Raw genomic sequence first — 27331 nt, forward strand, 5'->3', positions numbered from 1 at the left:
CCGCATGATCCACGTAAGCGTTCCGATCGCGAGTGGTATCTTCCGCACCATCCCGTCGTAAATCCGAATAAGCCGGGTAAGGTGCGCCGAGTCCTTAATGGGGCTTCTAAGTTTCACGGCACATCCTTAAATAAGTCCTTATTGGTGGGTCCTGACCTACTCCAAAATTTAATTTTTGTGCTTTTGCGATTCCGTCAACATAAGTACGCCGTCTCCGCGGATATAGAGGGTATGTTCCTCCAGGTAGGAGTCCTTGCCCGCGATCAAATTTCGCTCCGTTTTTTGTGGCGGGAGGATACCACTTCCGATGTGGTAGTTCATCAGTACACTCGCCATATATTCGGCGCACGGGATTCACCTACGTGCGCCAATTTCGCGTTGCAAAAAACAGCAACTGATAATATGTCCACATACCCTGAGGCCGCCTCAGTCGTAAATGAAAAGTTTTACATGGACGATTACTTGGATTCATTCGAGAACGTTACCCAAGCAATTAAAACTAGTCGCGATTTGGTTTCCTTACTAAAATTGGGAGGATTTAATTTGACTAAATTTGTCAGTAATGCTGATGAAATCACTTCAGCAATGAACCCCGAGGAATCCGAAACCTCATCTTCACCCATCAAGGAAATATGTAACGGTGCCGAACGATCATCACACGTCTTAGGTCTTAAGTGGGACCATGTGAAAGACACATTGGTTGTTAGCAGAGGCGTGGATCGTCCTCTCGATAAAGCAATAACTCAACGAACCGTCTTGAGTTTCGTCTCTTCTGTGTTTGACCCTGTTGGGTTAGTAGCTCCATACACAGTTAGGGCCCGTCTTTTACTGAAAGATATTTGGAAAATCAGTGGTCAAAGTTGGGACGACGAATTGCCAGAAGACATAAGAGATAAGTTTCTCGAGTGGCACTCCGGTCTCCCTCTCTTAGGGCAATTGACTATTCCCCGTTGTTACTTCACAGAGCCTGTTGATCAAATTGAGCTCCACATGTTCGGTGATAGCTCGCAGGACGTTTTCTGTGCTGTTGGTTTTTTGCGTGCGCGACTCGCGAGCTCGCATAAAACTCAAATATCCTTCATCTTTGGTAAAGCTCGCGTTGCGCCCATGAAAGCGCTATCGATACCGAAGCTAGAGCTTCAAGCTGCTCTGCTCGCCACACGACTAAAAGATGATATACTGACCGCCCTTACCGTCTCTATTAATCATGTCTTTATGTGGACAGATAGTACAACAGTTTTGCAGTGGCTAAACTCCACTGAAAAATTACCTGTATTCGTCGCTAATCGTGTCGGCGAAATCCTCGAGTCGACCACTATTGATGAGTGGCACCATGTTCTGAGCGGCGATAATCCAGCTGATACCGGTACGCGGGGGATTTCTTCGGAAGCCCTCAAGGATAGCAGCTGGGTTATTGGTCCGAGCATTCTCAGGACTACTGATTGGCCGTTTTTACCCGACGAACGTGTAATCAATAAAATTCGTTTGAAGGGTCCTTCTTGTGATGTTGATAATTGCTTGGAGACATCATCTTCCTTCGTCACCGATGTCACATCAATAAAACATCCCGAACACGGGTTCAATTGGGAAAGGTTCAGTTCCTTTACAAGATATAAACGAGTAGTCGCTTTTATGTTGAGGGTTTTGCCTTCACATAAGCATTTTCGTGGTAAAGACTTACGAATCACCGACCCCACTGAACTTGATATTGCAGAAAGCAAACTGATTCATCTTGCTCAGATGGAATCCTTTCCCGTTGAGTTAAAAACACTCACCGCTGGCAAACCTATTAAGAATAGTAGTAAAATTGCCACATACTCGCCATTTATTGGTCCCGCTGGAATCATTCGTTCCACCGGACGGATTGTGCGCTTAGTGGATACCGAGTTTGATACTAAGCACCCAATAATACTCGATGCCCGACATACCTTAGTTCGTTTGTTGGCCCGCAGCCTCCACCATAAGCATTTTCATCAAGGATTAGATTACATGCGCTCCGTTTTAAATATGAAATTTGCAATACTTGGGTTGCGTCGACTACTTCGGTCTGTCGAAAATCAATGTGTGACATGCCGTAAACGCAAAGCAAGTACCATCCAGCCAATTATGTCCGATTTACCGGTCGAACGTCTCGGATACAAGCAACCACCCTTCAATCATACGGGTGTGGATTACTTTGGACCGCTTTACGTTCCGGTTCGCAGAAGCACGGAAAAAAGATGGGGATTCCTTTTTACTTGCCTCACCACCAGGGCTGTACACCTTGAGATTGTACCGTCTCTGGACACCAGTTCGTGTGTCATGGGCATTGAACGGTTCGTTGCGCGCCGTGGTACGCCAAGCACAATCTGGTCGGATAATGGCACGAACTTCGTTGGTGCGGAAAAGCAATTACTTGCCTGCATCAAGAGCTGGAATGGCATGGCTCCGACCATTTTTGCACACAAAGGTGTTACTTGGAAATTTAACCCGCCAGGCGCACCCCATCATGGCGGCTCCTGGGAACGCCTCGTCCGAAGCGTGAAGCGCGTGCTGTACGATATCCTAGGCAGTAGGCGAGTCACTGAAGAGGTGTTAGGAACAACACTCTGCTTAGTTGAACAGGCTTTGAATTCGAGGCCAATCACTCCCGTTAGTACCGATTCACGTGAGTTAGAAGCGTTAACCCCAAACCATTTTTTGCTTGGACAACATGCCACAAGCTTTCCTTCGCTTTTACCCGGGGAGCACTTCGATCACAAGAAAAGGTACGTGCGAGCGCAGTCATATGCTAACGCGATTTGGTCTCGTTGGCTTCGAGAATATGTTCCCTCGCTGAATAAGCGTGTCAAGTGGCACACTCATTCTGACTTCACTCTTAAAACAGGCGATCTCGTGTGGGTGATTGAGCCCGATAGTCCGCGTGGGTACTACCCTCTCGCCCGAATCGTCAAGCTAAACTACGGACAGGACGGTTGCGCCCGATCCGCCCTTGTCAGGACCGCAACCCGTGAAGTCACGCGGCCGACCGTTAAGCTCGCTCCGGTTCTTCCTTCTTCAGGGGGGGAGGATGTTGCAATGCAAATGTAGAGTATAGAATGTAGAGTATAGATGCATATAAAACTGAACCAAAATGTAACAACAATAAGCACAGTTGGCCGAGTGGCCTAAGCTAACGCCGATTATACAGGTTAACAGTTGACGTAGGTTCGAGTCCCCCACCTGCCCATGTATTAGTATACTAAAAACGGGGGTTACATCCTATTTTAACTGTTTTTTGGTTCTAATTCGGTTCAGCCTTGATTAAGGTTGACCGCCAAAAAGAGCAATTTGTCTCAAGGACATTACCGACCGGTTCTTGTGGCTAGCTTGCGCCGTTTTGTACAAAAAACGCTCAGATGCAAAAAATGTTATATGATGTTCTGATCAATAGAAAAATGCCGAAATTATTTTATTGACCGAGTTATTTGCCGAGAAATATCTCTTACTAATTTACGGATTTGGAACAGTTTTTTTTGGAGATTAGCGAGCACAATTTTGTCAACTTTTTCTGGGTTCGTTTTCATACGGAGTTTGAGTAACAATAAAATTGATTTGGATCTTTTTAAATCAATTTTTGTCCACTTTTTCCAATATTTCTTTGACACAGATTCTTTACAGATTATATTCAGGTTTTCTCTGTTATCAAACAGTAAAGAAATTTGGAAATAAATTTTCAAGGCACGCTTTTTAATTTCGTGTTCAGGTTTGGCCTGAAAAAGACTTTCCCTCAGAACAAAAAAAAATAGTTACATTGAATCAAGTTTGATTGAAATTAACTTTTAAGCCCTTGATTTTTTTCTTCCGTAAATTTACATACAATACCATAGTAAGTCATTTCACGTATCAAAATGGGCAGTCGTAAATTGATTTCAGCCAGTTATCTGTAGAAAATTAATTTAAATCGATTTCAACCTCAAGGGTGTCAGTGCGCGTAGACTCTGTCCAAAATCCTTTATTATAATTATGATTAGCAGGCGCGGATTTAGCTATTTCTCGAGGGGGGATTTTCAAAAAAATTTGGAACATTTTGTCGAACTTTTTTTTAAGTTCGACCAAATTGATTTTCTGAGCTCTCCCAAACCACAATAAAGACCCTAATTTGAACAAATTTTCTGCGCCGCAGGAAAATTTTTGAAAAAACAGGCCATAAAAAGCTTTTTAGGCACTTTCTGGAAAATTGCGTTTTTTCGGCGCGCGCTCCCCCTTCAAAATTAGTATAGATTGCGCCTTTAGAAAAACTTTTGGTCAGTCGGCCAACAATGGAAATCTCAAAATAAAACAAAGGGGTGACCCTTTGGGTCGGCAGGGGTCAAATCTCTGAGGAGGGAAAATCTGATGCGTCCATAACCCCCCCGCCCACCCCCTATATCCGCTATTAATGATTAGTATTGTTATTAAAATTGTCTACCAAAGTTTTTGGAAGTTGTTACATTAGCGACTATTTTGTTTTGTTTCAGACGGACTAATCCGGGACTTAGTGAGTGTGGACGATGAGGAGGCTGGGAGGGAACTGACGATGGCGAAACTGGCATCAATTAGGGAGGAGCTACTTCAGGTTAGAGCCTTTAATTGGGTCGGAGCTATTCTCACGACAGAAGAACCAAATGTGGGAAGTTCTCAATTATTTAAAGTGCTTTAGGCTGTCTAAAAGTGACATTTTTTACGGCTGAATTCATTCAGATTGTGAATGCTGAATCATAATTGGCTACCCTAATTTTTGGGCGTTCCGGTTCTTCTGGCACCCAGAATTCGCCCCTTTTTTGTGATTATTCAGCATGAGTAATCAGAGTGACCCAACAAACTTGCGGATAAAGAATTTTAGAAGGGTTTCATTGCATATTTTTGGCATGGCATCAATAGCAATAGCAGGACCTTCGCCTTTGTTTTCCCAGTCGCTAGAAATTTTTAGCGTTTTTCCATGGCTCCTCTTTTCAGTTCTCTTACAGAACATAAATCTTTAGTCACACTGTACCAAACTTATTCTTACGCCCTGACCGGATCCGTTCACTTCTTGCGAAGTGAACGGATTTTGAAAGCAGCTCGAAAACTTATTACCTATTTTATTGTACAAACCTCCTTCCGACTTCCTTTTTCAGTGTCTTTTTACATGCCATAATTGCTAAATGCGCGGTTTTCCCTCTAGGTATCAACAACAAATTAATTCAAAATTGTTAAAATTTGCTGACCATACAAAGTTGTATTGCCTTAAAATTTGATGAAATTTGTTTTCAAAGTTTAAATTCGAATGGGGCAATAATGCAAAGAACCTCTATAATTCATAATCGTTATAATTAGTTTTTCAATATCATGCTGAATCGTTGAACTTCATGAAAAAAATTGAGTACGCTTCATTGAGTTCAATTTTCTGGCAATGGCTTTTGTTTCAGGTAGCAGATTTGGATGGAGACGGACAGCTGGACAAGTCAGAGCTGGAGTACTTCCTATCTGTGGGCAAGAAATTCTAGAACATTCCACTCCTTAGATTGAGAATATTATGAGTATTCTACAAGGTGAAACGCAAAAAAATTGAGAAGAATTCTACAGCAATAAGGGACTCAGTATCACGGAAAACACGAATTGTCACTTTATAATTCATCAGCTAAGAAAAAAACGCTTTCGAAATATTTCAATATTCAGCATCGTCTCAATTTATTCAATTTATTACTGCACAATTTACATTTCTGACGCTCAATTAATAACTTATGAAAAGTTACCGAGAGAGCACTGTATGCATAACGACTTGTCAACTTATTCGCTCATCAAATGAACATTTTGAGGAACTGAAACACTAAATCAAAAGTACCAAAGCAAGATCAGATTAATATGAAAGCGAAAAGAGTTGCAGTCACAGTTTGCAATTTAAAAATTGAGTGCTTCCAAAAACGTTTGAATTCACACAATAAAAACCATGTTCTTATAGTCTTGTTTTCAAATTGATAGAGTCTTCTTCAATTAGTTGGATGGAATATTTCTAAGATGAAAGTGCGAAGGAGAGCCAGGGTTGACAGAAAAGGCTAAACATGCAATTCCATAAAATAAGTCTATGAAAAATATTAATTATACAAATTTCATACATTTTGCTAAAATGGAGTAATCGAATTTTCAAAGAACTTTTTTCTTGTTTTGACATAAAAGTCGGTTTATCGCATATATCAATTAAATTACAAACTCTACATCAGGAATGCTATACGGTCCAAGTCACCTAAAAAACAATAAATAGCACTGAAAAAAAAATTTACCGAAAATAAAACAGAAAAAACATCCTTTGATTATCGCAAACATAATGTTACAACTCAATTTCAGTCATAAAGAGAACTTCTTTGCGAATCATATTGGTATCAACCAAAAACTTTGCATCCATTGAAACCTAGTTTTTCATTTTTGTAGTTTGACAGCAGGTATAATATTATTATTTGCAATTTTGCTCTGACTTTTCTTGCGTTCATCGGTCTGCAAAACCAACCGGGGCGTTCTGTGTATACGCTCGACTACTGTCCCTGTATGCAACTATAGTTAAAATTTTTTATAATCAACTATAGTTCGAACGTGTAATTACACTAGCTCAGCAACATCCTCACCCCGAAGAGGCGAGAAGGAGGAACTTTAACGAGAGGTCTTACTAGCTGGCCCCACAGGATCTTAACTGTTGCGGAGCGAACGACGTTATCTTTGCCGTAGTGCGAAACATTTACTCGACCTAAACGGTAGTGCCCACGAGGGCTGCTGGGATCGACAATCGAGACGAGATCACCAGTTCATAAATCGCTGTTCGAATCGGCATGCCACTTTAAGCGCTTGTTCAAAGAGGAGGCGTACTCCTTCAGCCAACGCCGCCGAATAGCTTTTGCATAAGCTTGTGCTCTCAAATAGCGTTTTCGGTGGTCGAAACTTTCATCAAGTGCTAGCGATGGACAGCTAACAGAGTGCTCTTTCAAGATAAAATGGTTAGGCGTTAATGCTTCTAATTCAGTTGTATCGGGACCAACAGGCATGATTGGACGGGAATTTAATGATTGCTCCACTAAGAAAAACTTTATCGACAACACCTCATCCGTTAACTTGCGAGTTTCAATGACTGCGTAGAAAACGCATTTGCAACTTCCCAAGACCCACCCTGATGCGGCGCGCCAGCAGGGTTGTATTTCCATTTAATTCCCTTGTGCACTAACAATGCGGGAGCCTGTCTGTTTCAACTTTGTACGCAAAGCAGAAGTTCTTGCTGAGCTCCATAGAAATTGGTACCTTTGTCAGACCAAACAACACTTGGTGTACTACGGTAGGCAAATAATCTTTCAATCCCCATGACGCAAGAGCCGATGTACATGGGCGGAACAATTTCGATGTGCACGGCACGGGTAGTCAAGCAGCTGAACAGAAAAGCCCACCTTTTTACACTGCGCGAATTGTCACGTAAAATGGACCAAAATAATCCATCCAAACCACAGTTAATAAAAGGCCGATGGTTGTAACCAAGCCGTTTGACAGGGAGGTCTGACATCATAGGCTGTAACGTGCTTGCCTTGCGTTTTCTGCAATTAAAACAATATCTTTCGATCGCACGCAGGACCGCTCGCAGACCCAACACCACAAACCCCATTTGTACTATGGACCGCAAATTATCCAAGTGTTGGTGATTGTGGAAAGTAAAAATGTCTGAGAATCAATTTCACCGAGAATTTAAGATGATGGGATGCTTAGTTTCAAAGCTTATTTCGGCTAAGTTTTTAAACCGTAGTATGGAACGAATGATGCTACCATTGCCAATAAACGGTGAGTATCCTGCAATGCGACAAGAATTTTTTATGGGTAAGCCAGATTAAAGTTGTTTGAAATCAATCCGAAACACTTCAGATTGAGCCAAAACTAAAAATTTATCTTTCACAATTACTAATTCGTTCGAATCGGTTATTTGAGCGGTAGACCCGCGGAAGTGCCTGTGTTTCGGCAATGACCTCAACATAAAGCAAATGTTATGCTGCAGTTTCGAAAGACTACTATAGTTCTACCAAACAAAAATGGGCCCTGGCCGATTAGAAGTACTTGTGAGAGCATGTGTCGACTTGTCTATGGTAACGTCTTCTCTGAAAGGATTTTACTAACAATATCCAAATTTGGTTTGAAAGGCCACTCGTTGCCTAAAAGCGAGCTTGGAACGCTCACACAACTGCTGTCTTTGAGGCATTCCGCGGTATTATCTCCACTATTCACTTGGAACCATTGATCCACATTGGTCCCTTCCTTTATTTCACTAACATGGTTTGCGACAAATGTGGATAATTTATCGATGGAGTGAAGCCATTGTAGCACCGTGGTGCAATCGCTCCGCAAAAAGGTGCGGCTTGCATCGAATGAAAGTGTCCGAAGTGTATCGTCCTTCAAATTAGATGCCAGTAAGGCTGCCTTCAATTCCAGCTTCGGAATGGACAAAACCTTCCTTGGTGCTACCCTTGCTTTATCAAAATCAAACACAATTTCTGTTTTTTGAGTCTCCGCGCAAAAAGGAAACCAACCGCGCAAAACACATCTTGCGAGCTATCCCCAAACATATGGAGCTCACCTTGATCAAACGGATATTACTGAAGTAGCACCGGGTAACGACTAGTTCTCCTAAGACAAACAGGCGTGAATGACACTCAAAGAATTGCTTCCTGGAGCACTTCTGGTAAGGGATCATCCCGTTGTTGCCCAGTTATGCTCCAACGATTTTTAAGAACTAGGCGGGCCCTTACCGTGTAGGGAGCCACCAAATCAATAGGGTCGATTACCGTTGAAACAAAACTGAGAACAATGCGTTGTGTAACGGATGTTTGTAGCTCACGGTTAACTCCACGACAAACAACAAGAGAGTCACTTCCATGGATCCACTTTAAACCTTATATACTAGAGTTTAAATGGTCATTACCAACGCAATGTCCTTTACATTTGCAGTTTCATCAATTGTAGGGTTTAAATTTTCTTTAATTGTAGGAACATTACTAACAAACTAGGTGAGACTTAATCCTCCTAATTTAAGAAGATTCAGAAGGAGGTGCATTGCGTCATTGCGGTTTTTGAATGAATCCAAGTAATCATCCTCGTAGAACCTAGTAAATACTGCTCTAGATGCTTCAGGAAAAAATTCAATGTTATCCCTGGCGGTTTGCTGAAGTGTGAATTTGGTGGACTTGTTGGAGAGTCCCGAGCACCGAAAAAAAGCCGGGTACATTGGAGAACTTCCACATACGATGTGGCATCCTTGCGCCACAAAAAACGCAAAGAAGGTTGATCACAAGGGGGTACCCCAACCTGGAGGAATACACCCTCGATGTCCGCGGAGACGGCAAATTGATGTTGGCGGAAGCGCATTTACACGTGAAACAAATTTGGCATTAAATTAGGCCCAACGAGCAAAAATTTGTTTAGAGATTGGCCCGGAAGTTTTGACGCGCCATTTAAAATCCGACGAACCTGACCTGGCTTGTTTGGAATTAGGACAAGATAGTGGGGTAAATACCACTCACGGGCGGAGCGGAGCTGCAGATCGTGCGGTTTAACCGGAATGACAAAATCTTTATCGAGGTCCTCTTTTGATGTCTCAAAATATTTACTCTTTAAACCACTATCTTTGTCGAGCCATTTTTGAAGCGTCTTGAAATGTGTCACCTGTGAGTAGTAATTATTGTGTAAAAAATTGCTATCATCAGCCCATAACATTTCTACCCAAAGCAGTTAACCGTTATGTTGTTGATTCAAGACGGTTATGCACTCGCTGATCGGCTGCAGATCGAGCATCAGCTTGGTTGTATTTACCTGGGCTTTCTAACACTTACCACGTTTTAACTTAGCTAATAAATTCCGGCATTGCACTTCTTGAAACTTGTTGACAACAACCCAGATGATGAAGGGAGTGGGCCACTCAAAACCAATCATACAGGCAGACGAACAGCCATTGGATTTTCCTATCTGCATCATGAATGTAATCGAGCGTGCGTATGTGGTGATAAAAGTCCTGATGAGTTACCACTTCGATATTCGAATAAAAACACCGAACCGGCTTTATTAGTTCCAGGTATATATATTTTTCTTGAAGGGCCGGAGCATCAACCTCCGGCCCAAAAAGCAGGCCTTTGAGACCAAAAGTTAATTGCATCCTTTAGATAAGCGGTTATATTGAAGGTATAATCGGTGTTACTCATGTCAGCGGATAGTGTCACCTCGACTAACTCAGTCGAAATAATATCCGTTGAATTAAAACTATTTAGGTCAAATCAATTTTTTCCCTGACAAGCTCGGACAGCGGGCCAAGCCTGCGGAAAGCCAGGAGTGATTGCTCGCGGAATCACACAACGACGATTAAATTATTGGTTTTTGACTTAGATGAAACACTTAACTCAATATTCCGGAGAATACCTTTAACGACTGCACGGATGCGGAAAAAGAGGAGAATGTTTTATCCGCCGGTTATTTCCCAGAAGAAGACTTGTTTCGTTCCTTATGAGGAGCAAAATCGTGGTATGCACCATGCAAGAGGACATTGTGTGTTTTTTCGAACTCAGGTTTAGTGCATTCTCGTTGAAATCAAGGAGATTAGGGCAATACCAATTGCGCTTGACCGTGCAAGACGACCAAGAAAATTGGAGGCAATTCACACAAAACTGGATTCAAGATGGCGGTTTCTTTCAGAGCGTCCTCATATGACAACGATCGAAACACATCAACGAGATTTGAAATAACACAAGCAAAATTATTCATGCTTTCAGAACTGTGCATTTTGACTGGGAGAACGCTTTTAAGTTTTCGAGGTGGGCGCTCATAACGATTCGAAGTTGTCCAAATTTTCGTTTAAGAACCCTTACTTGATCCCTGTACATTCGACCTGAATACGTGAAGTCCGCTGTTGCCAAATTAGTTTTCACAACTTACCTTTGCCAATTTAGCTTACGAGTGTTTTAAGGTACGTCAGCTCAACGTCATCCAAAAAAGTTGAATGCGAATCAACGGCACTTCAAAACAGACCTATCCATACAGGCCATTCCATCGGATTACTTTCATACTTGGAAAGTTTCCATTCGGGTAATGAATCTTTCCTGTTCGATGCCAAACGGATATCGATTCCGATGGCAGAAGGACATAATTTGGGACAGGTTACTATACGCACGATGCCGCCGGATTCGAGAAATATGGCTGATGAACGGGCGAGCCAGGAATATCCGATGCAATCGGTAATTGCAAGGGTACTTGCTCGTGTGGGATAGTGAAATTGTAAATTGCTTCACCGTTATTGTAGATGAACTTTACGAATTTTTGAGGGGCAACAGATGTTACTGCCTCAAATACGTGCGATGATTTGTTCAAAACTAAAGGGTTGCAAACTGCGTGGGTCGGCGTTGCATTTACAGGGAACCACGATGCGAGGTTCGGGTTATAGAAGTAGGCGGTATGACCTACAGAGATTACTGCCGAAGCAGTTGCAGTATGAGGAGATAACTTTATATACGAAGGTGATGGAACGTTTTGAAACTTAGCTGAGGTGGCAGGCTCAGCATTAACCCACTGATTTGCAGCTGAAAGCCGGTGTGGTTTTGTTACATCTTGATTTAAGTTTGACCCAGATTTGCCGATATTTTGCTGAGGGTTAGTGCCGGCAGCAATCTTCGTAAGCTATTTAAGAACCATGGAAGGTACTTCAGTCCCAAATATCATTGTAGAAGACAAGCCACCTTACTTGGGCGTTACACACACAGGAATGACATCCACAGGGGCGTTATAGAGAACCGTCTTCAACCCAGAAGTGTATGCGGTCGATTCGGTTACCGTCACTCTGGATTTACATTCGGCGCATTCTCCACCCAGATTCCTGTGCGGTTATTTACTGTTTGCCTGTGCGAGCTTGCCAAGCTAGCAAACAAGTCAATATAGTCGGAGTCTTCCTCGAATTCAGTTTCAGCTTTTGTGGCTTTAATTCTCTGTGGCCTCAATTTTCCGCGATTTGTCATACCTCATCATTTTGATTTAAAAAAAAAAACAGTTTTCCAGGAAAACAGTTGCATTTTTGATGTAACTGTCAAGTATCACCTCTTGTTTTTTGCTCTCTATGGCTCCTTGAATGTATTTATGAACCTTAAGGAGTTCAATTTCCAAGTTACGAGGTGATTCAAGAAGTTTTGTACTTTCCAGCCTAATTCTTGATTCATTGTGCCAAACTGTTACGATGTGCTTTTACATTCAAAGAGAAGGTCGTATCAAAACTTATTCAAATCAAAAACTAACGAAACGGCTTAAGCACTGTAACATAATAGCAACAATTTATACAAACACTACAAGACCAAGCTTCTAAGCTAAAGACATATATACCTAGTCTAGGTGCTCCTGCATCGTGACTAAGATTAGATAGTGCGATGGTTAGAGAGCGACGGTTGCTTCTTGTTCAGACTGTTTTTCCTAAGTTTTGATTTCCAATTTATGGGGCTGGTGTTATGTCAAGTAATGTATGTGCAAACGCTTATCCTTAGCTGGACGTTCCGTTATCAAATGATTGACTATACTGATGATTGGAGTATCTAAACTTTCAATTTCTCAATTTTTTCCTCAGTTCCGGCGCGTTGGCTATACACGATGGCACTAATTTCCGCTCGATAGCGTTTAAGGATGGCTACAAGTTTATCAACGGACAAAGGGTTGAAATTATTGCTGTGACGTATATCAATGACGTCGTGCCAAACCACGATATTTGAGTGATGGTATAAAATTGACTCAAATTAGTGTCGTACAGTTTTACGGGGTTAAAAGCGTTCGGATTAAACTTAGACCGGGTATAGCTAAGTAAGTATCAACAAATTAATTACGGCGTGACGTGGGCAGCTTTTCTATTGCAAGGAGCTTGCACCAAAAAAAACCATTAATGATTTTAAACAAAAAAAACGGGTGCGTCGGACTTATTAACTCCACAAAAGTTATTGCTTTCCGGTCTAGATTTAGGGGTAGATTTAACGGTCGTCTTATAAATTAAGTAAAAAAACCTTTAACCACTCGGAGTAAACCTGCGGTCACCGGAGTTATCAATCTAATTTATACGGTTGAGGTTTTTGAATTGATATAGATTAGACTGAAATTTTCGAGCGTTCCGGTCGAGGGCGTTACATTTTGTTAAAAGTCTACTTTTGACTGAAATTTATTTTTTTTGCAGTTTTTTGATAACGGGACGCGTACCAGGTTCGAACAAATTGGGTTCAAAATTGTGACCCAAAATGTCAAAAAAACTATATCGCTCGTTTTTATACTAGGGTCCACAATTTCACAAAAAAAACCAGTCTCACTATTTGATGACAAGATTTTACCAAAAAATAGTGTAGCACCTGCAACCGTGTTTAGCCATTAAGTCATTAAGCAAAGCATCAAAATATAAATCAACGTCACGACTCTACCACATGTATTGACAGCAAACATTAAGAACAAAGAACGCTTTTTTGGTAAGTTTTGATTCTCTCGACGAGATCACACGAAAACGGGGTATGGGAGTTTCTTACAGTTTTTTGTCTTTACTCAGCATTGGCAACTGCTTTATGGCTCTCCTTCCCACACTGGGTACTTGCCCCAAAACACTGCACTGGTGTAGTCACCCGAAGAGGAAGCCGTCCCAACACAGGTAGTCAGTCACCCACACACTGCACTGGGTAGTCACCCGAACATGTAAACAAAACCAACACAGGGTAGTTGTCCCATTACAGGTAGTCACTCACACACAAACTGCACTGGTGTAGTCACCCGAACATGTAGTCACCCCAACACAGGGTAGTCGTACCGACAAAGGAAACTGGAAACAGCCTCCGAATTGATGCCACCGAGGTTCCCTTACAAAAAGCCAACTGTTTGCAATCTGGTCCCGATTTTCTTTGTACTGTTGGTCGCAATTCTCTGTGGACTCTGAGTTTCACCCTTCATGCAATATGCAAGTGGTACAAGGCTCAATTAACTAAGCCGGTCTCCGCTCTGTTTCGGTGCAACCCTTTCAACTGATATGGTTGGCAATTTGAAGTTGGGTTGGTTAGAATACATATAAAGCTGTTCCAGTTATACTGATCAGGACATCATTTTTTAATAGCGGTCACACCAAAGAAGTAGAATAGACTTTTAGAACAGTCAGAAAGTTGTTTAGGAAGTAGAACGTTTTACTGGCTCATTTTTTTTTTGCTCCACAGCTTTGTGTAACTTTTTTGACTTGTTTGCTAGTCTGTACAATCCTGCGAAAGACCTGTAATTTTCAGTCGCTTTTATCCCAACAAGGATGAAACTACATCGTTTCTCTGTTTCTGCAGCTAGTTTGAATTAGTTGTGTCAGAGATTTGAAACTGTAAAAACAAATTACCTTCTTTCCTCGTTAGAAAAATGGCTACACTGTCTATAAATTGCGAGCATTTGTTAGTTTTTCAATGTAATTTTTCTAGTTTTTTGTTGTAATTTTGTTTTTATTGTTATCACAATCAATGTGATGAAGCGATGACGTGTACTCATCGAATAATTTTGATATCCTTCTTTTTCAAGTTTTCTATTTCTTTATCGACAAGATTTTTCTGAATTGGACATAGAAAGAACTTAAGTTTTGATGTCACTAACTAATTTTTCTATATTCCCTGTTTATTGAACATGTTTTTAAATTTCGTAGGGAACAAGTTTTTCTACATTTTATCAACCCAAACCCAAAAAAAAACACTTTTTTAGCCATTCTTCCAGAAGTTGTGATATCTAGGTATTTTGTATGTCTAAGCCTGAAATGCAACTTGTTCCTCGTTCAGTTATCAGCAAGCTAACTCTAACCGTTAAATTTATTTTTTGTTTTCAAAGCTTTGCATTTTTATCAATTTTCTGGTAATCCTCAAATTGTGCTTTCATATTTAGCTTTTTGCCCATTTTGAATGCAACAAACTGTGATATATTTATTGGCTGTCATCCAGTTTTCTGACTTTTTGAATCTATCGTCATACGTAGAGTTTGGTCATCGAGCCTTACCCCAGTTTTGATTGTTTTTCGTTTCCCTCGTTTCGGGTCTCTTCATATTTCCATTTATTAATAGTGAAATTGGGCTGCTGTTACAGTTTATTTGTTTTGTTTTTCTACAGTATGTTTTCTTTGTTCTTTTTCGTTCAAGTTCTTTTTTCTAACACTCGGATCCGGATATTTTTGAATGGTTTTACTGTTAGCTTTTTTTTATTTGAACATTTTCCCCTTAGCTTGAAACAAAAATACCTCTGTAGTCTCTTTTCTGGAATCCTTTTCTGGAATCCTTTTTTGTGGAATTTTGTCCTCTTTCGACTACTTCCGGGACAGTTTTTCAAATTACGATGTTATGTTCTGATTTTCTGAGATGATTAGATCCCAAATCGCTTCGGTTTCCAGAAATCCGATTCCGATTTAGCTACTTGTGCTGCGTGAAATATTTCCAATGACTCGTCTTTTCTTGTGCTTTCATAAATAATTTATACTTCTCGTATAATACACAAATGGTTTTTTTCGAAAGTGGATGTTACTAGGTCATGAATGTCAAAGTAACTAATTTTTGTTGTACTTCCAATTTATTTTCAAGTCCTCTTAAATTCATTCTGTTTTGTTTTTGCGCTCAACTTTGACTTTTGCTAGTCTATCTAGTTCTTTTTTGGCTGCTTCTGTAGTTATTGACTCTGAGGTCCTCAGTGATGGCGGTCTAGGTAGTCGTTCTAATATTACTTCAGGCTCGTTTCACTATCATTGCAGTCAAGAATAATTATAGCCTTGTTTTTATCAGTCTTGGTAGGTCTAATGAAGCCTTTGCCCATTACACCGGGATTCGCAATTCCGTTTGCTTTTTGATTTGCAAGTGCTGCTGGCTGCGCCAAAGGTTATCCACTGGTTTGATTTGAATAATTTCAGTGATCGAATAACTGAATCAAAAAGTTTACAAACAGTCATTTTTAAAAAAGTGTGCATTTGGTACATAGACTGTTATCGATGGTAAAAATTAAGGAATCTAACCATGTATCTTGGTTCTGAATTGCATACTGACCTTCATCTTGCGGGCAATTACTTTATATTAGTATGGACTCTTCAGATCAGTTATGACTACTGCCACAGCAATACCTCAAGGTTTTTCAGAAAAGTCCGATTTGATGAAGTTATTTTCGCAAAAGAGTCAATGTCAAAAATAAACAGCTGTAGTTTAGTTTTGAGTGTTTTTGATGTTCAGACTAATCTATTTTTTAGCTGATTAGAATACTGACAACAAATGGATTCGGCTATTTGCATTGTTTTAGTTATTTGTAGCTTTTTGTACGCAGCAATCTTCTTTGCCATTTTTTTTAGAAGACGGATGCTAAACGTCTTTATTCTTCTATGATTTTTTTGGTAGTAGAAAAAATTGTCCCAAAGTTTTTTTGCTATTTTTTGCTGAAAATATTTGTGATAGCCACTAAAAGTAGCAATCGGGTCCGAAATGAGCACAAATCAAAAGGCTGAATTAAAATTATTAAGTCATTTTGAAGTTTCCGAGGGGATAACGAACAACGATAAAAACTTCTTCTTTTATCCGTTCAGTAACTACCCCAAATGATCTTGAATTCGCTCAGAAAACAGCGTTGTTTTAAACAAGAGGTTGTTTTTTGAGTACCCGACAGAGGCCGTTTTTCCTAATAGAAAGTTTGTAGATTATCTAGCCGAGTTTTCGCTCATTTTCTGTGCAAAAATGATCTAATTCTTTTCTAGTGGGGGATTCGAGCCCCAAAAAGGTACTTCTTTTTCGCTAGAAATAGCCTAGATTTAACAAATTTCTGATCAGATATAAGATGAGAAATAAAAAGTTCTGAAAAAATCCTTGCCTTATTTAAACATTTCACAAGGAATTTCTGACCAGAAATTTAGATTAGATATCGAATATTTCAGGTCAGAAATATAGAGCTTTCTCGGTACGGGTAAAATACAGTCGGTATTCGAGATCGTTGTTTCTTTTGTAGGCAACTGCTGTTATGTTCAATCGCCGTGGTAATGTTTTCACTGATGTTACTAATTTTTGACCTTTTAACGAAGTTGTTGATCCCCAGTTATCATTTCATGAGAACATGAAAAGAAAATATTTGATTTTAGGGAATATTTTTTCATTAGTAAGGAGATCTTTTTCAGGCTTCATGTTAAAAAAATTGACAATTTTTTTGCAAAAAAAAACATCTTTAATTGAGCTGTAAAAATGCAGCCAGTAACAGAGAAACGGTTTTCATCATGTGTTCATAATGATGCACCGACTCGATTTCTTGAAGCAAAGTAAAAATATCAGTTATGCGTTTTCAATGAATTTATTTCAAGTGCGATAACTTCAGTTTTAATTGGATAACATTTTTGTTTTATCTTCTTTTTTAAACAAAAAATCTTCTAATTGGCGTTAAAACAATCTTCACCAAAAATAGTGCATTCTAAAGTTTAGCTTCTCATTTTTTGTGGTAAATCGTTTTAATTAATAAACTAACATAATTTCAAAGCTTCCAAGATTTGCAAACATTTGAAATCAAACAGTTCTGCCCACTGATTTGCAAAAAAAAATTTATGCACACAATAACAGTATTGGTTTTATTTTTAACATAAAGTTATATAGATTTAATTTTAATGAACAGCTGATGGATTTTTCTGGTTCAGTCGCTTCGGAAAAGCTGACGCCGTCAACTTCTGGTATAAACAACAAAAACAATAAAAACAACAATAAAAACAACATGAGCAGTGATGTGAAACACGACAGGGGCACGAGAGACGCCGCATCAGTCATGAAAGTTACTGAGGGAGCGAAAGAAAGAGTGACTGCCCACGAAGGTCAGTGAACATCGGAGTATCCCGGGTTTACAAAAAATGATTATCATATATTTTGGAGCCAGTTCAAAACAAGTATTTTATATATCCAATTATATTGTTGATAACTATCACTGTAAAATACTTAGAACTAAGTATGAAAATTAAAAATTGTATGATTAGCATGTTTCCATACATTTGATGCAGGCAATTGTATGATAAGCTTTTTCGGTGTGGGGAAATTTAAAATAAGCATTTTCGGTTTATGGAGGTCAACCCGGGGTCAGATTACCTTTCCAGGCCTTTTTGTTGGTTTTAACCGGTTTTCTTTATAAGACCGCTCAAAAACCGCTCAAAAACTGCTCAAATTTTGCTTGAAAAACCGTTCAAAAATCACCGCAAAAAATGAGCGGTTTTTGAGCGGTTTTTAAAGCAAGATTTGAGCGGTTTGAGCGATTTTTCCAAAAAAAAACGCCCAAACCGCCCAAACCGCTCAAACCGCTCAAATCTTGCTGAAAAACCGCTCAAACCGCTCATATCTTGAGCGGTTTTTGAGCGGGATCTCGACCCGGGATCCCGAAAGCAGTTGATCTTTCGGGATCAACTTCAGTTGATCTTTCGGGATCAATTTAATTTCGAAAGCAGTTGATCTTCCTCTCCTTTAACCTCGCAAGATTACCAGTATACACTAGATCTATTGAGACTAGTAGATATAAGAGTAAGATTAGGATCGGTATTAGACTAAGAAGTTGCACGAATCTATCCGGCCGAAAATAAGATAGCGTGACGAACAGACGGTGTACTTTATCCCAAATTACTCTTTGAGAAAGCCGCCCTGGAACTAAACTCAAATTCTATATTTTGGAAAAAATAGAACTAATTTTTATTTCCTTCATTGGTTGATTTTGGGTGGCGTGTCAACAAGTGAGCCAAATGAGAGCCAAGAAAAATCGGATGAAGAGAATGAGATGGTGGAAGACATGTTGATGAACTACATGTTCTACGGGAGTGGAGACACCAATCCAGTGGATGTACAGGAGTGCAAGGAGAACATGAAGAGGGTGAAGTACATACTGCTGACCATAGTTCTAGTGGCCCTAGTCGTGGCCCAGGTCATGGCCCACTCCAATGTGAAACTAGTGGAGACACACATCGACCAGTGAGTTTAATTTGGCATTACTAGGCAAGAGTGGCGCAGCGGTAATGACGATGTCTAACAATCATATGATTACGGGCTCAAATCGCTCGTGCGCTGCAATTTGCAGGGCGAACTCTTGTCTAGTAAGATAGCCATAGCCTAGTTAACCTTAAATAATTAAGTTTCGGGAGAAGGCGCTGGCTGGTTAGTAGAAAAAAAATGTGGCTTTTTTGTAAGAAGCCATCTTTGCCATCTACGCCAGTTGAATAAATTCAGCCGATTTCAAATACAGACAATTCAGCCAACAACCTCGGACAATTCAGCCGAAGACAACTCGGACAAAAAAGATCAAAGAGACTAAATCATTTTCTTATTTGATTAGAGTCGGAAGGCTTTCAACTCTTTAATAATAAAATGTGAAACATCAAATAACAAATTTCAAAAATCAGAACAAATTTGCTATGCATAAAGTTTTAGGATTTAAAGTACAAGGAATTAAATAAATCTGTTCATGATCTCGATTGTAATTATTTTCTATTGGCGATTGAAAATTTGGGCTTCGTTTTTCTGACGATATCGCAGGCCAGCAGTCTTTCTAGATAAATTTCGGCATTTTTTGCTCGTCTTTGAGACGTTTGATGAGGTTGGGAAAGTCTGGGTGCTTTGTTTACACGAAATTATTGAACATGCAATTCCATGCATCCAATGCATTATTCATACGAGGTTGATCGCTGAGCACCCGATTAAAAACCTTCCAATCGGCAAAGTGAATCTTTGATTTGACGCGTCTGTTTCCTCGACAGGCACCATTATAGGTGTCTTCAAAGTAGTCTGCTAGACTCTGAAATTCTTCCGAAGGGTTTTCTTTTCGCAGCTCCTCAATTGCGAATGTTACATCGTCAACGGGAACGAGTACCAATCAAATCATTTTGCTTTGACCTTTAGGTGAAATTCATCATCTTCCATCATCCGTCATCCATCATGCGTGTACTTGCACGCAAATGCAAGTTTTTGTAAATTGCACCATACAGCCTGGCCCAAGTGTATCAGGCTGCAGTTTCTTAATGGCGTTGCAAACAGCGGTTTCAAAGTCGATGTTCGCTTTTCTTACCATTTGCTGTAAGCAGCCGAGAAGTTTTTATATGTGTCATGAGTCTTCTTGGGTAGCAGAGCATACACCAAGACTGGAAATTGGTTTTCAATCGCACCATGTATAAGTTATGGTTGTATAACGCTCTATTAAGTTTTGATACTTTTGATTTTTTAAAGTCATTTGTTTCATGTGCATTTGCAAGGATTAATTATACGTCTTCCAATTAAAGTTCTAATGTACTGCCGCATGTGAAAAGTTTTTGCGCAAACGTTTCAAGATTTTAATTTTTCTGAATAGTTTTTGACTAAATTTTCTCACTCATTTTGACTGAATTGTCTGAACTCAAAACTGGCTGAAGTGTCTGTGACCGAATTGTCTGAACGCGGAATACAATAAAAAGACAGTCCGTTTTCTTGCTCCGATACCTTCTTGCTACATTGTGATTTTGCGGCGGAATTTACTGTCTAATTGACATCATGTCATTTGTAAAAACAAATCGATTTCGAGAACGAAAAAAATGTGTCTTGAGTTTTGTTGGGCAACAGAGCACACACCAAGAGTGATTTTTTTTTTCAATTGCACCATGTCTAACTTATGGTTTGTATAAAAATCTTATATGTTTCGATACTTTTGATTCTTTTAATTTTATTTGTTTCATGTTCATTTGCAAGAATTCATTATAAAATTTTTATTTAAAATCTAATTCTTTGCGGCAAGTGAAAAGTTTTTGCGCAAACGTTTTAAAACTTTAAAGTTATCTGAATAGTTTTTGACTAAATCGTCTCACTCATTTTGACTGAATTGTCTGAATTCGAAACTGGCTGAATTGTCTGAGACCGAATTGTCTGAACTTGGAATACAATACAAAAAAAGTCAATTTTCGTGCTGCGTTATCACGCTACATTGCGATTTTGCGAAGAAATTTACTTTATAATTGACATCTTGTCTTGTGTAAAAAAACCCTTCGGTTTCAAGAACAAAAAAAAATATCAGACTTTTTTAAAACTTTTCAAGACATTTTTAGGATAGATTTCATTTTTCATCGATATATAGAATCAGTTTTATGCATTAACTAACCCGATAAGTTCATTTCATGTGATAGCATAAGTTTTCCCGCTAAAATTAAGCTGCGATCATTTCGACTATCCTTTGGAGTGTTTGATTTAACTTTTGGCACAAAATTCTCAAGCATTTTAACAATTGCACTATTTGTTTTTTGATTTGAAAAGTCTTAACCTACACTCGCTGCCCCTCAATTGAAACAAACAATAATTCATTTTGAAAATATAAATGAAAAATTGAATGAAACCAATAGCCAAAATCAACTTGGATTTTAAAACTAATTCCCCTTTTTGCAAAGTGGAGAGATTCGTTATTAGGTATAAAAACTATATATGTTTAATTGTTGAATTTTATTTTATAGTGATTGCAGTTCGTTATTAGGTACCCCAGTGAAAAAATAAGTAAGGAGATCCCTCAATTTAAATGGATTTTTGGGGTGCTAACCAAAGTATTTGACCGACACCGCCATGCGTTTGTAGAAGCTTTGAAATTTTGTGCGCAAGAATCATTCCGCTTAAAAGGAAAACTTTTATATTAATGAAAGTTTTCGTTTAATTGTATAAAATTTTTCTTCAAAAAATGGGTAATCGAAAAATGAAGCTTGCCTGATAAAAAAAAGCAGCAATCAGTCATGTTTTATTGTTTCTACGGAAGATGGAAAAACAATGAATAACAAAGAGTTCTTGATCGTTCTTGTTCTGATTTTTCAAAAAATTACGGCATATTAGTGCTCGGTGTGTTTTTACGAGAAAAAAGTCATTGTTTCAAATTAGAGATACCCGCTGACAGAATTTGGGATCCTGAGGGGAAAAAATGAAAAACAAAAACACTTACATTTAGGAACGTTTTTAAAGATTTGTCGCTGGAATCACTGAGATCTTTTGTTTTGGAAAGTTATGAGAGCTTCAAAACAGCCATTTTAGCCATCTGATGTAACTTATGCGCTAAATTTTTTATTAGTTTGTTTTTAAATATACTGCAGTGAAACTCAAATCGAGCTAAGCTGATGCAAACCAATTGATTCAAATCTTGCTTTAATAGACGCAAAGTTTATCTAAGCTTTCAATATATTTTGTTTTTTTTTCCAAAAACTTAACAGTGTCTTCAGTAATTGTTATGTGAAAAACCTTAAGAGGCTGTCAAATTCTTTAGATTTTTATCCAATTACTAACAGTCCTGTTTTTTAGATTGAACGAGGACTCACAATTCTTCAAACGAGAACAAATCAACATGCGAGCAGGTAGCAATTATATTCATTTTTTGTTCTAGACGATACTTTTAAAATGGCTACTTTTGAACAATATATCTCTTAAAAACCTCCAGATGTCTTATTGTTCCGACCATTGAAAATGGGGAGAAGCTTTGGATTCAGGGGTGTTTTATTTTTTCTTCCAAGCAAAATCAGGTACCTCAAAAAATTATCGAGCTGGGTTGAGTGATTTAACATGTCAAAATCCTTTCAAGCGTGGTTCAAAAGACATTTAAAAACGTCCGAAAAAATCACAGTACCGTAAAATTGCTTTAACATTTTTCATTCTTTTAGTCGATTTTCGAGCGAGTAAAGCGATCGAGTTAAGTTCGTTATGTATGAAAATTACCAATTTCGGCTGAAAATTGATGATTTTACTAGAAGATATATTGTCTTTGAGGTCTTCTATAGCAGTTTTCTGGCAGAAAAATCTTCAAAAATTTTTAAGTTTTTTGTGCAAAAAAAGAAAAAACTTATTTTGAAAAAATTTCCAAGTTTTTTTTTTTTTTTGAAAACATTTGTAGTCGTTTATGCCTAACTAACCAAATTGATACGCGTTTGTTTGGCTCTCTCCTCACACAGTGTACGGAAAAGACACCAACTTGAAAAAATTCTGTGAACATGGTCGGAACTTTCTGTGCTACTTGCACAACAGCCGGCTATCCTTGTTAAAATCATGAAAAGAATTATTTCTGAAACAATTGTCGACTCAAATTATAGTTCCAAGTTTTCTATAACGCAAAAAAGTCGATTGGGTGGTTCTGATTTCAAAAATCAATATTTTTTCAGTTGTTCACGGAGGCTCCTAAAAAGTGCAAAATAGAAAAAATGCTTTCTTTGGCTTTGCAAAATATGAAGAAATTGAAATTCATCAACAAAGATATTGTTTGATATATATTATAGCTTTCTTTTCTTTTCGTAAAAACTGCTGCAATAATACTAAGGCAAAATTAGTTGCTCTGCATAGTCGAATAGTAATTTTTCTCGACGATTATCTGCATTTCGAGATTTGCCAACTAAGTTTTTTGCCAGGTGTTTTTTGTTATGGCTAGAATGCTCATATTTTCAAAGCTCCTTTTTTCTAAGATTCATTATTTTTTCATGTTGGTAGAAATGTGTTATTGAATGCAAAGAAGTTTGTTGTTTCACACCAGGGGCGGTTCTAGAATTTTCTCGAAGCGGGGGGAGGTGGAATGGGGGTTACGGATTTTCAAAAGATTATCGAAAATTTTCTTAACATTTTTTTTCTAGGTCGACCGTTCTGATTTTCCGAGCTCTCCCAAAGCAGTAAAAATACCCTGTTTTGGTTGTTTAAGTTTTCTGCGCCGCAGGCAAAACTTTGAAAAAAGGCCAAAAAAAAGGCGTTTTTTAAGCACTTTTTGGAAAGTATTGCGCTCCCCCCTCAAAGTAAGTATATATTGGCACCAAATGCGCCTTTAGGAAATTTTTAGGGCCCGTCACCAAAATGGATATCTCAAAATTGTACGAAGGGGGGGGGGGCCTTTGGGTTGGCAAGGGGTCCAATCCCTGAGGGGGGGGAGTCCCCCCCCCCCTAAATCCGCCCCTGTTTCACACAAAACATTTGTTATGGTTTTTGATTCTATCATTGTGTGAAAGGATTGCATCAGGGCTCAATTATAGAAAAAACATTTAAAAAAGCGCGCAACTTTGCTTGAGTAAGTGTTTAATTCGGCATAGAGAAAATTTTAATACCAACAAAAAAAACTCAAAACTTTCCCTATTTTTGGAGTTTTTAGTAATGTAAAAATACACATTCATAGAATTTATATATTATCAATTTTTTGGAAAAGTTTTTTAAGCATTTTCTATAACCATCAAATTTTTCATAATAATTATAATCATAATAATCATAAGAACCATAATAATAAATTGTTTCCATATCAGAGATAATTAAACAGACATTTGTCAATTTACATAATTCTGATATGCAACGACATCAAAAGGCCCGATAGGCCTAGTCAGGGGATGCCATAATTAAGCATTACAATTTCTAAGAAGTTTTAAGAAGTACTAAGAAGTTTCTACTGAAACCTACTATCAGTTGTCCATTTAACAAAATGGTGTAATAAGCGTTCTCTCCATAGAATGTAGACCAGGAATTTTGATAAGCTTTTTCAGCCTGTTGAGGTCAACCTGAAAGTCTACTGTCGGTACATGACATCTTTTTTTAGCGTTGGTGACTTACACTCAAGTACTAGTTCATGCGACTAATGGCTCTATTCTAAAACTGGAAAGTATTAGATTTTCACCAATGTTATCAATTTGATGTTTAGCCAGTTTTTGTTCCAGGTCTGCACGATGTTTGTCCGAAGTCATGGAGTGATGGTAACGACCCAATATTCAAATTAATGTTAAGTATTTTTTTTTCAACTTCAAAACAGCTGAAGTTTGACATCACATGGAAATTTGATATTACATAGATATCACATTTTCACATAGAAGCATCGTTTATACTAGTCACAGAAATTGGGGCTACAATTGAAAAAAAATGCTTTTAAATGTCCTCTTTTTTATTGTTTTTTTGTTCGATTTTGTTTGTTTCCAGCTGAGATTAAAGATCGCAATATATGTGAGCGGGAGGGTGGATATCCCAGTTCTTATTTCGACAAGTGCTACTGGGTCGTGTCGAGGAACAAATATGATAGATGGAACCCAAAATAAAATGACCTATGATCTTAGCAAAAAGAAACGCTTTTTCCATTCCTCAAATTGATTCATACTTAAGCATCAGTAATAGCCAAAAGTGCAAAAATCAGTTTATTTACAATAATTTCTTTCTATGGGGGCAGATTTAGGACTAGTAAAATGCAGTTCAAAATGTATTTTATTTTATTTTTGGGTTGGCCGGATAGACTTTTCTTAATGGATCATTTTCTAGGGAGCCCAGACGAAGTTTTTTTCTTTTCTCCGCAAAAAAACGTGAACTCTGGAAAAAATTAAAGCCAGTACAACGGACTAGGCCTTAAAAAATAAGTAAGAACAACGTTTTTGGTCTTTTTTATTGAATCTCTCGACCCGCTATTGCTAGAACCCGTCTAGTTTTTCGAGTTTCATCTACCGTACTTGTTCTGTCTGAAATGAGGGAAAAACTACCCTGGAAGAACTGACTGCACTATGTGCACAGTAGGGATCGTAATATCGACGACAACTTATTGTCACTTATTCAGAACACCTTATTAAGACATTAGAGTGGACTTAAACTCAGTCACTATATCCGAATTGAATATTAAAAATTCGGCAGCCCAAATGGACTCAGGTCGGGCTGACTATTTTTTTTTAGTATAATTTCATCTGAAACAAAGCATTTAACTTTTTCAGTAATGTAATTTTTATGAAATTTTGAAATCCAAAATTGCCAGACTCGGCTTTTTAAACGAAGTATTGTTCTTACTCTATCAAGGGTGTTTATTCTCACGCAATCAACTGCAGATGATGTGCTACTCATGTTCAAAGGGTACACCAACTGACAGCAACAAATGCACAAAATGTTTCAAAAAACATAGCATAAAATCACTATCATTATGATAGCTTTATTTATATCAATATTTAATTAGGCAAATTAGCAGGTTTTTAATAACGTAGCACAGAACGCAGAAACTCCACTATTTGTAAGAAAAATATATGAAAAATATATGAACATTTTTCCTTTATTTTTCATATATTTTTCTTTCAAATAGTTTCGATCTTCGGCCTTGAGATCAATAAAAATTAAGAACTATTTAGGTAATAATAGCTGAATAAATCAGAAAATCAATTAACAGAGTTATTCTGATTCTTCAAGATTTTCATTAATATTCGGGAAATAACGAAAAAACACATTATTCGCTTAAAGAAGTGATTACATCAGAATATCATGGTTTTTCAGAAAAGTTAAACTGGTCACCGGAGATGAAAAATAATCAAAACAACTTTAAAACTTGAGATTTAAAACTAAGTTTATCACTTGATGATGGATGAAAACATTTTTAGAAACTTCAACGGAAGAATTATCTCAGTTTCTTGGTAGTTTTTGGCTGTTCTACCAAAAATCGTGATAGAAAAAATTCTATGTGATATATCCCTAAATGAGATTTCTATAGGGTGAGATATCCCTAAAAAAGTTCCATTTCAAAATTATCCAAAAGGCAAAAGTAATTTGTAAATTGATATGGATATCGAATTGGTTGCGAATTAGAATAAATAGTATCGACTGTTACCTTTCAACAGTGATGAGAGAATGTCGAAAAAAAATGTGATTAGTTCACTAGCACTGGCAGGTAACAACACAGTAGAAACTTAGACTGCAAACGATCAACACCAACCTTTAAATTGGATACTACGCCGTATGACACTTCCCTTATTTAAAAATTTTGGTCTATTGGGTAAAATTAAACAATAAACAAAAACAAATTTCAAACCATTGCTCTCGGTCGTTTTTTGTCCGGTTCCTCGGGGTACCATGGCTCAAATCATTTCTCAGACTGACAAATGACAGCTAGGCCCTCCCATTAAATTCTTTTAATATAAGAAAGAATTTGAAACAACTGCGCTTTTACACGATTTTTTTGAGACAAAAATTTTCTTAGCATGAAAAGAAACTTGACAACTTTTTAATTTTGAGGCTAAATTTTTGTCTAAGTTTACCAAAATATAAGAAGGAACTTGAATATGTATTATGCTTCTACACGAAAATTTTTGCAAAACGTTTAATAAGTTTATTAATTCTGAGTTAGATTTTGTTTGCTGCCGAGTAATTTTTTTTCTTTTAAGGTTGAAGGAAAATTATGTGTGGCCATACTAAGAGAAAAATTGTCAAGAAAAATTTTTAAGGGTTTTTTGGGCATCTAGCCAGTCAGGTCAGCGTCCCACCCTCCTTACCTTGGCATGATTTTTGCGTAATTTTAGTCTTAATATGCGCACAATCCCGCAATTTTGAATGGATGGCAGGGCGGATGGTAGGGCGGACAATTTTTGGATACTTCCTAGTCGG

At 38.2% G+C, this 27331-nt stretch overlaps 3 protein-coding genes across 3 annotated transcripts in view; 2 read left to right on the top strand and 1 right to left on the bottom strand.

Annotated features, from left to right (window-relative positions):
• LOC134851283 (calbindin-32-like) overlaps positions 1-5864 on the top strand; it is a 32212-nt gene extending 26348 nt beyond the window's left edge. Inside the window, exons 5-6 of the mRNA XM_063867294.1 lie at positions 4479-4576; positions 5409-5864. Coding sequence (XP_063723364.1) covers positions 4479-4576; positions 5409-5486 — 176 coding nt within the window. The 3' untranslated portion in view covers positions 5487-5864. The remainder of the gene's footprint in view (positions 1-4478; positions 4577-5408) is intronic.
• The window catches only part of LOC134851794 (serine protease 41-like), a 328908-nt gene extending 301848 nt beyond the window's left edge, over positions 1-27060 (bottom strand). The window contains exon 1 of the mRNA XM_063868025.1: positions 27047-27060. The gene's annotated coding sequence lies outside the window, so the exon portion shown is untranslated. The remainder of the gene's footprint in view (positions 1-27046) is intronic.
• LOC134851881 (uncharacterized) lies at positions 18465-25023 on the top strand. Its single transcript, XM_063868156.1, has 4 exons — positions 18465-18958; positions 22280-22332; positions 24652-24687; positions 24908-25023. Exons 1-4 carry the CDS (start codon positions 18768-18770, stop codon positions 25021-25023), a joined length of 396 nt encoding a protein of 131 aa, XP_063724226.1. The 5' UTR covers positions 18465-18767.
• Positions 27061-27331: the final 271 nt, after the last annotated feature.

This window comes from Symsagittifera roscoffensis, chromosome 7 (genome assembly GCF_963678635.1).
Source record: "Symsagittifera roscoffensis chromosome 7, txSymRosc1.1, whole genome shotgun sequence".
Classification (NCBI taxonomy): Eukaryota; Metazoa; Xenacoelomorpha; order Acoela; family Convolutidae; genus Symsagittifera; species Symsagittifera roscoffensis.

Coding starts and splice junctions, on each gene's coding strand:
- LOC134851881 (XM_063868156.1), top strand. CDS start 18,768: ATGGTGGAAGACATGTTGATGAACTACATGTTCTACGGGAGTGGAGAC. Junction 18,959..22,279: donor GTGGAGACACACATCGACCA/GTGAGTTTAATT, acceptor CCTGTTTTTTAG/ATTGAACGAGGACTCACAAT. Junction 24,688..24,907: donor TCCGAAGTCATGGAGTGATG/GTAACGACCCAA, acceptor GTTTGTTTCCAG/CTGAGATTAAAGATCGCAAT.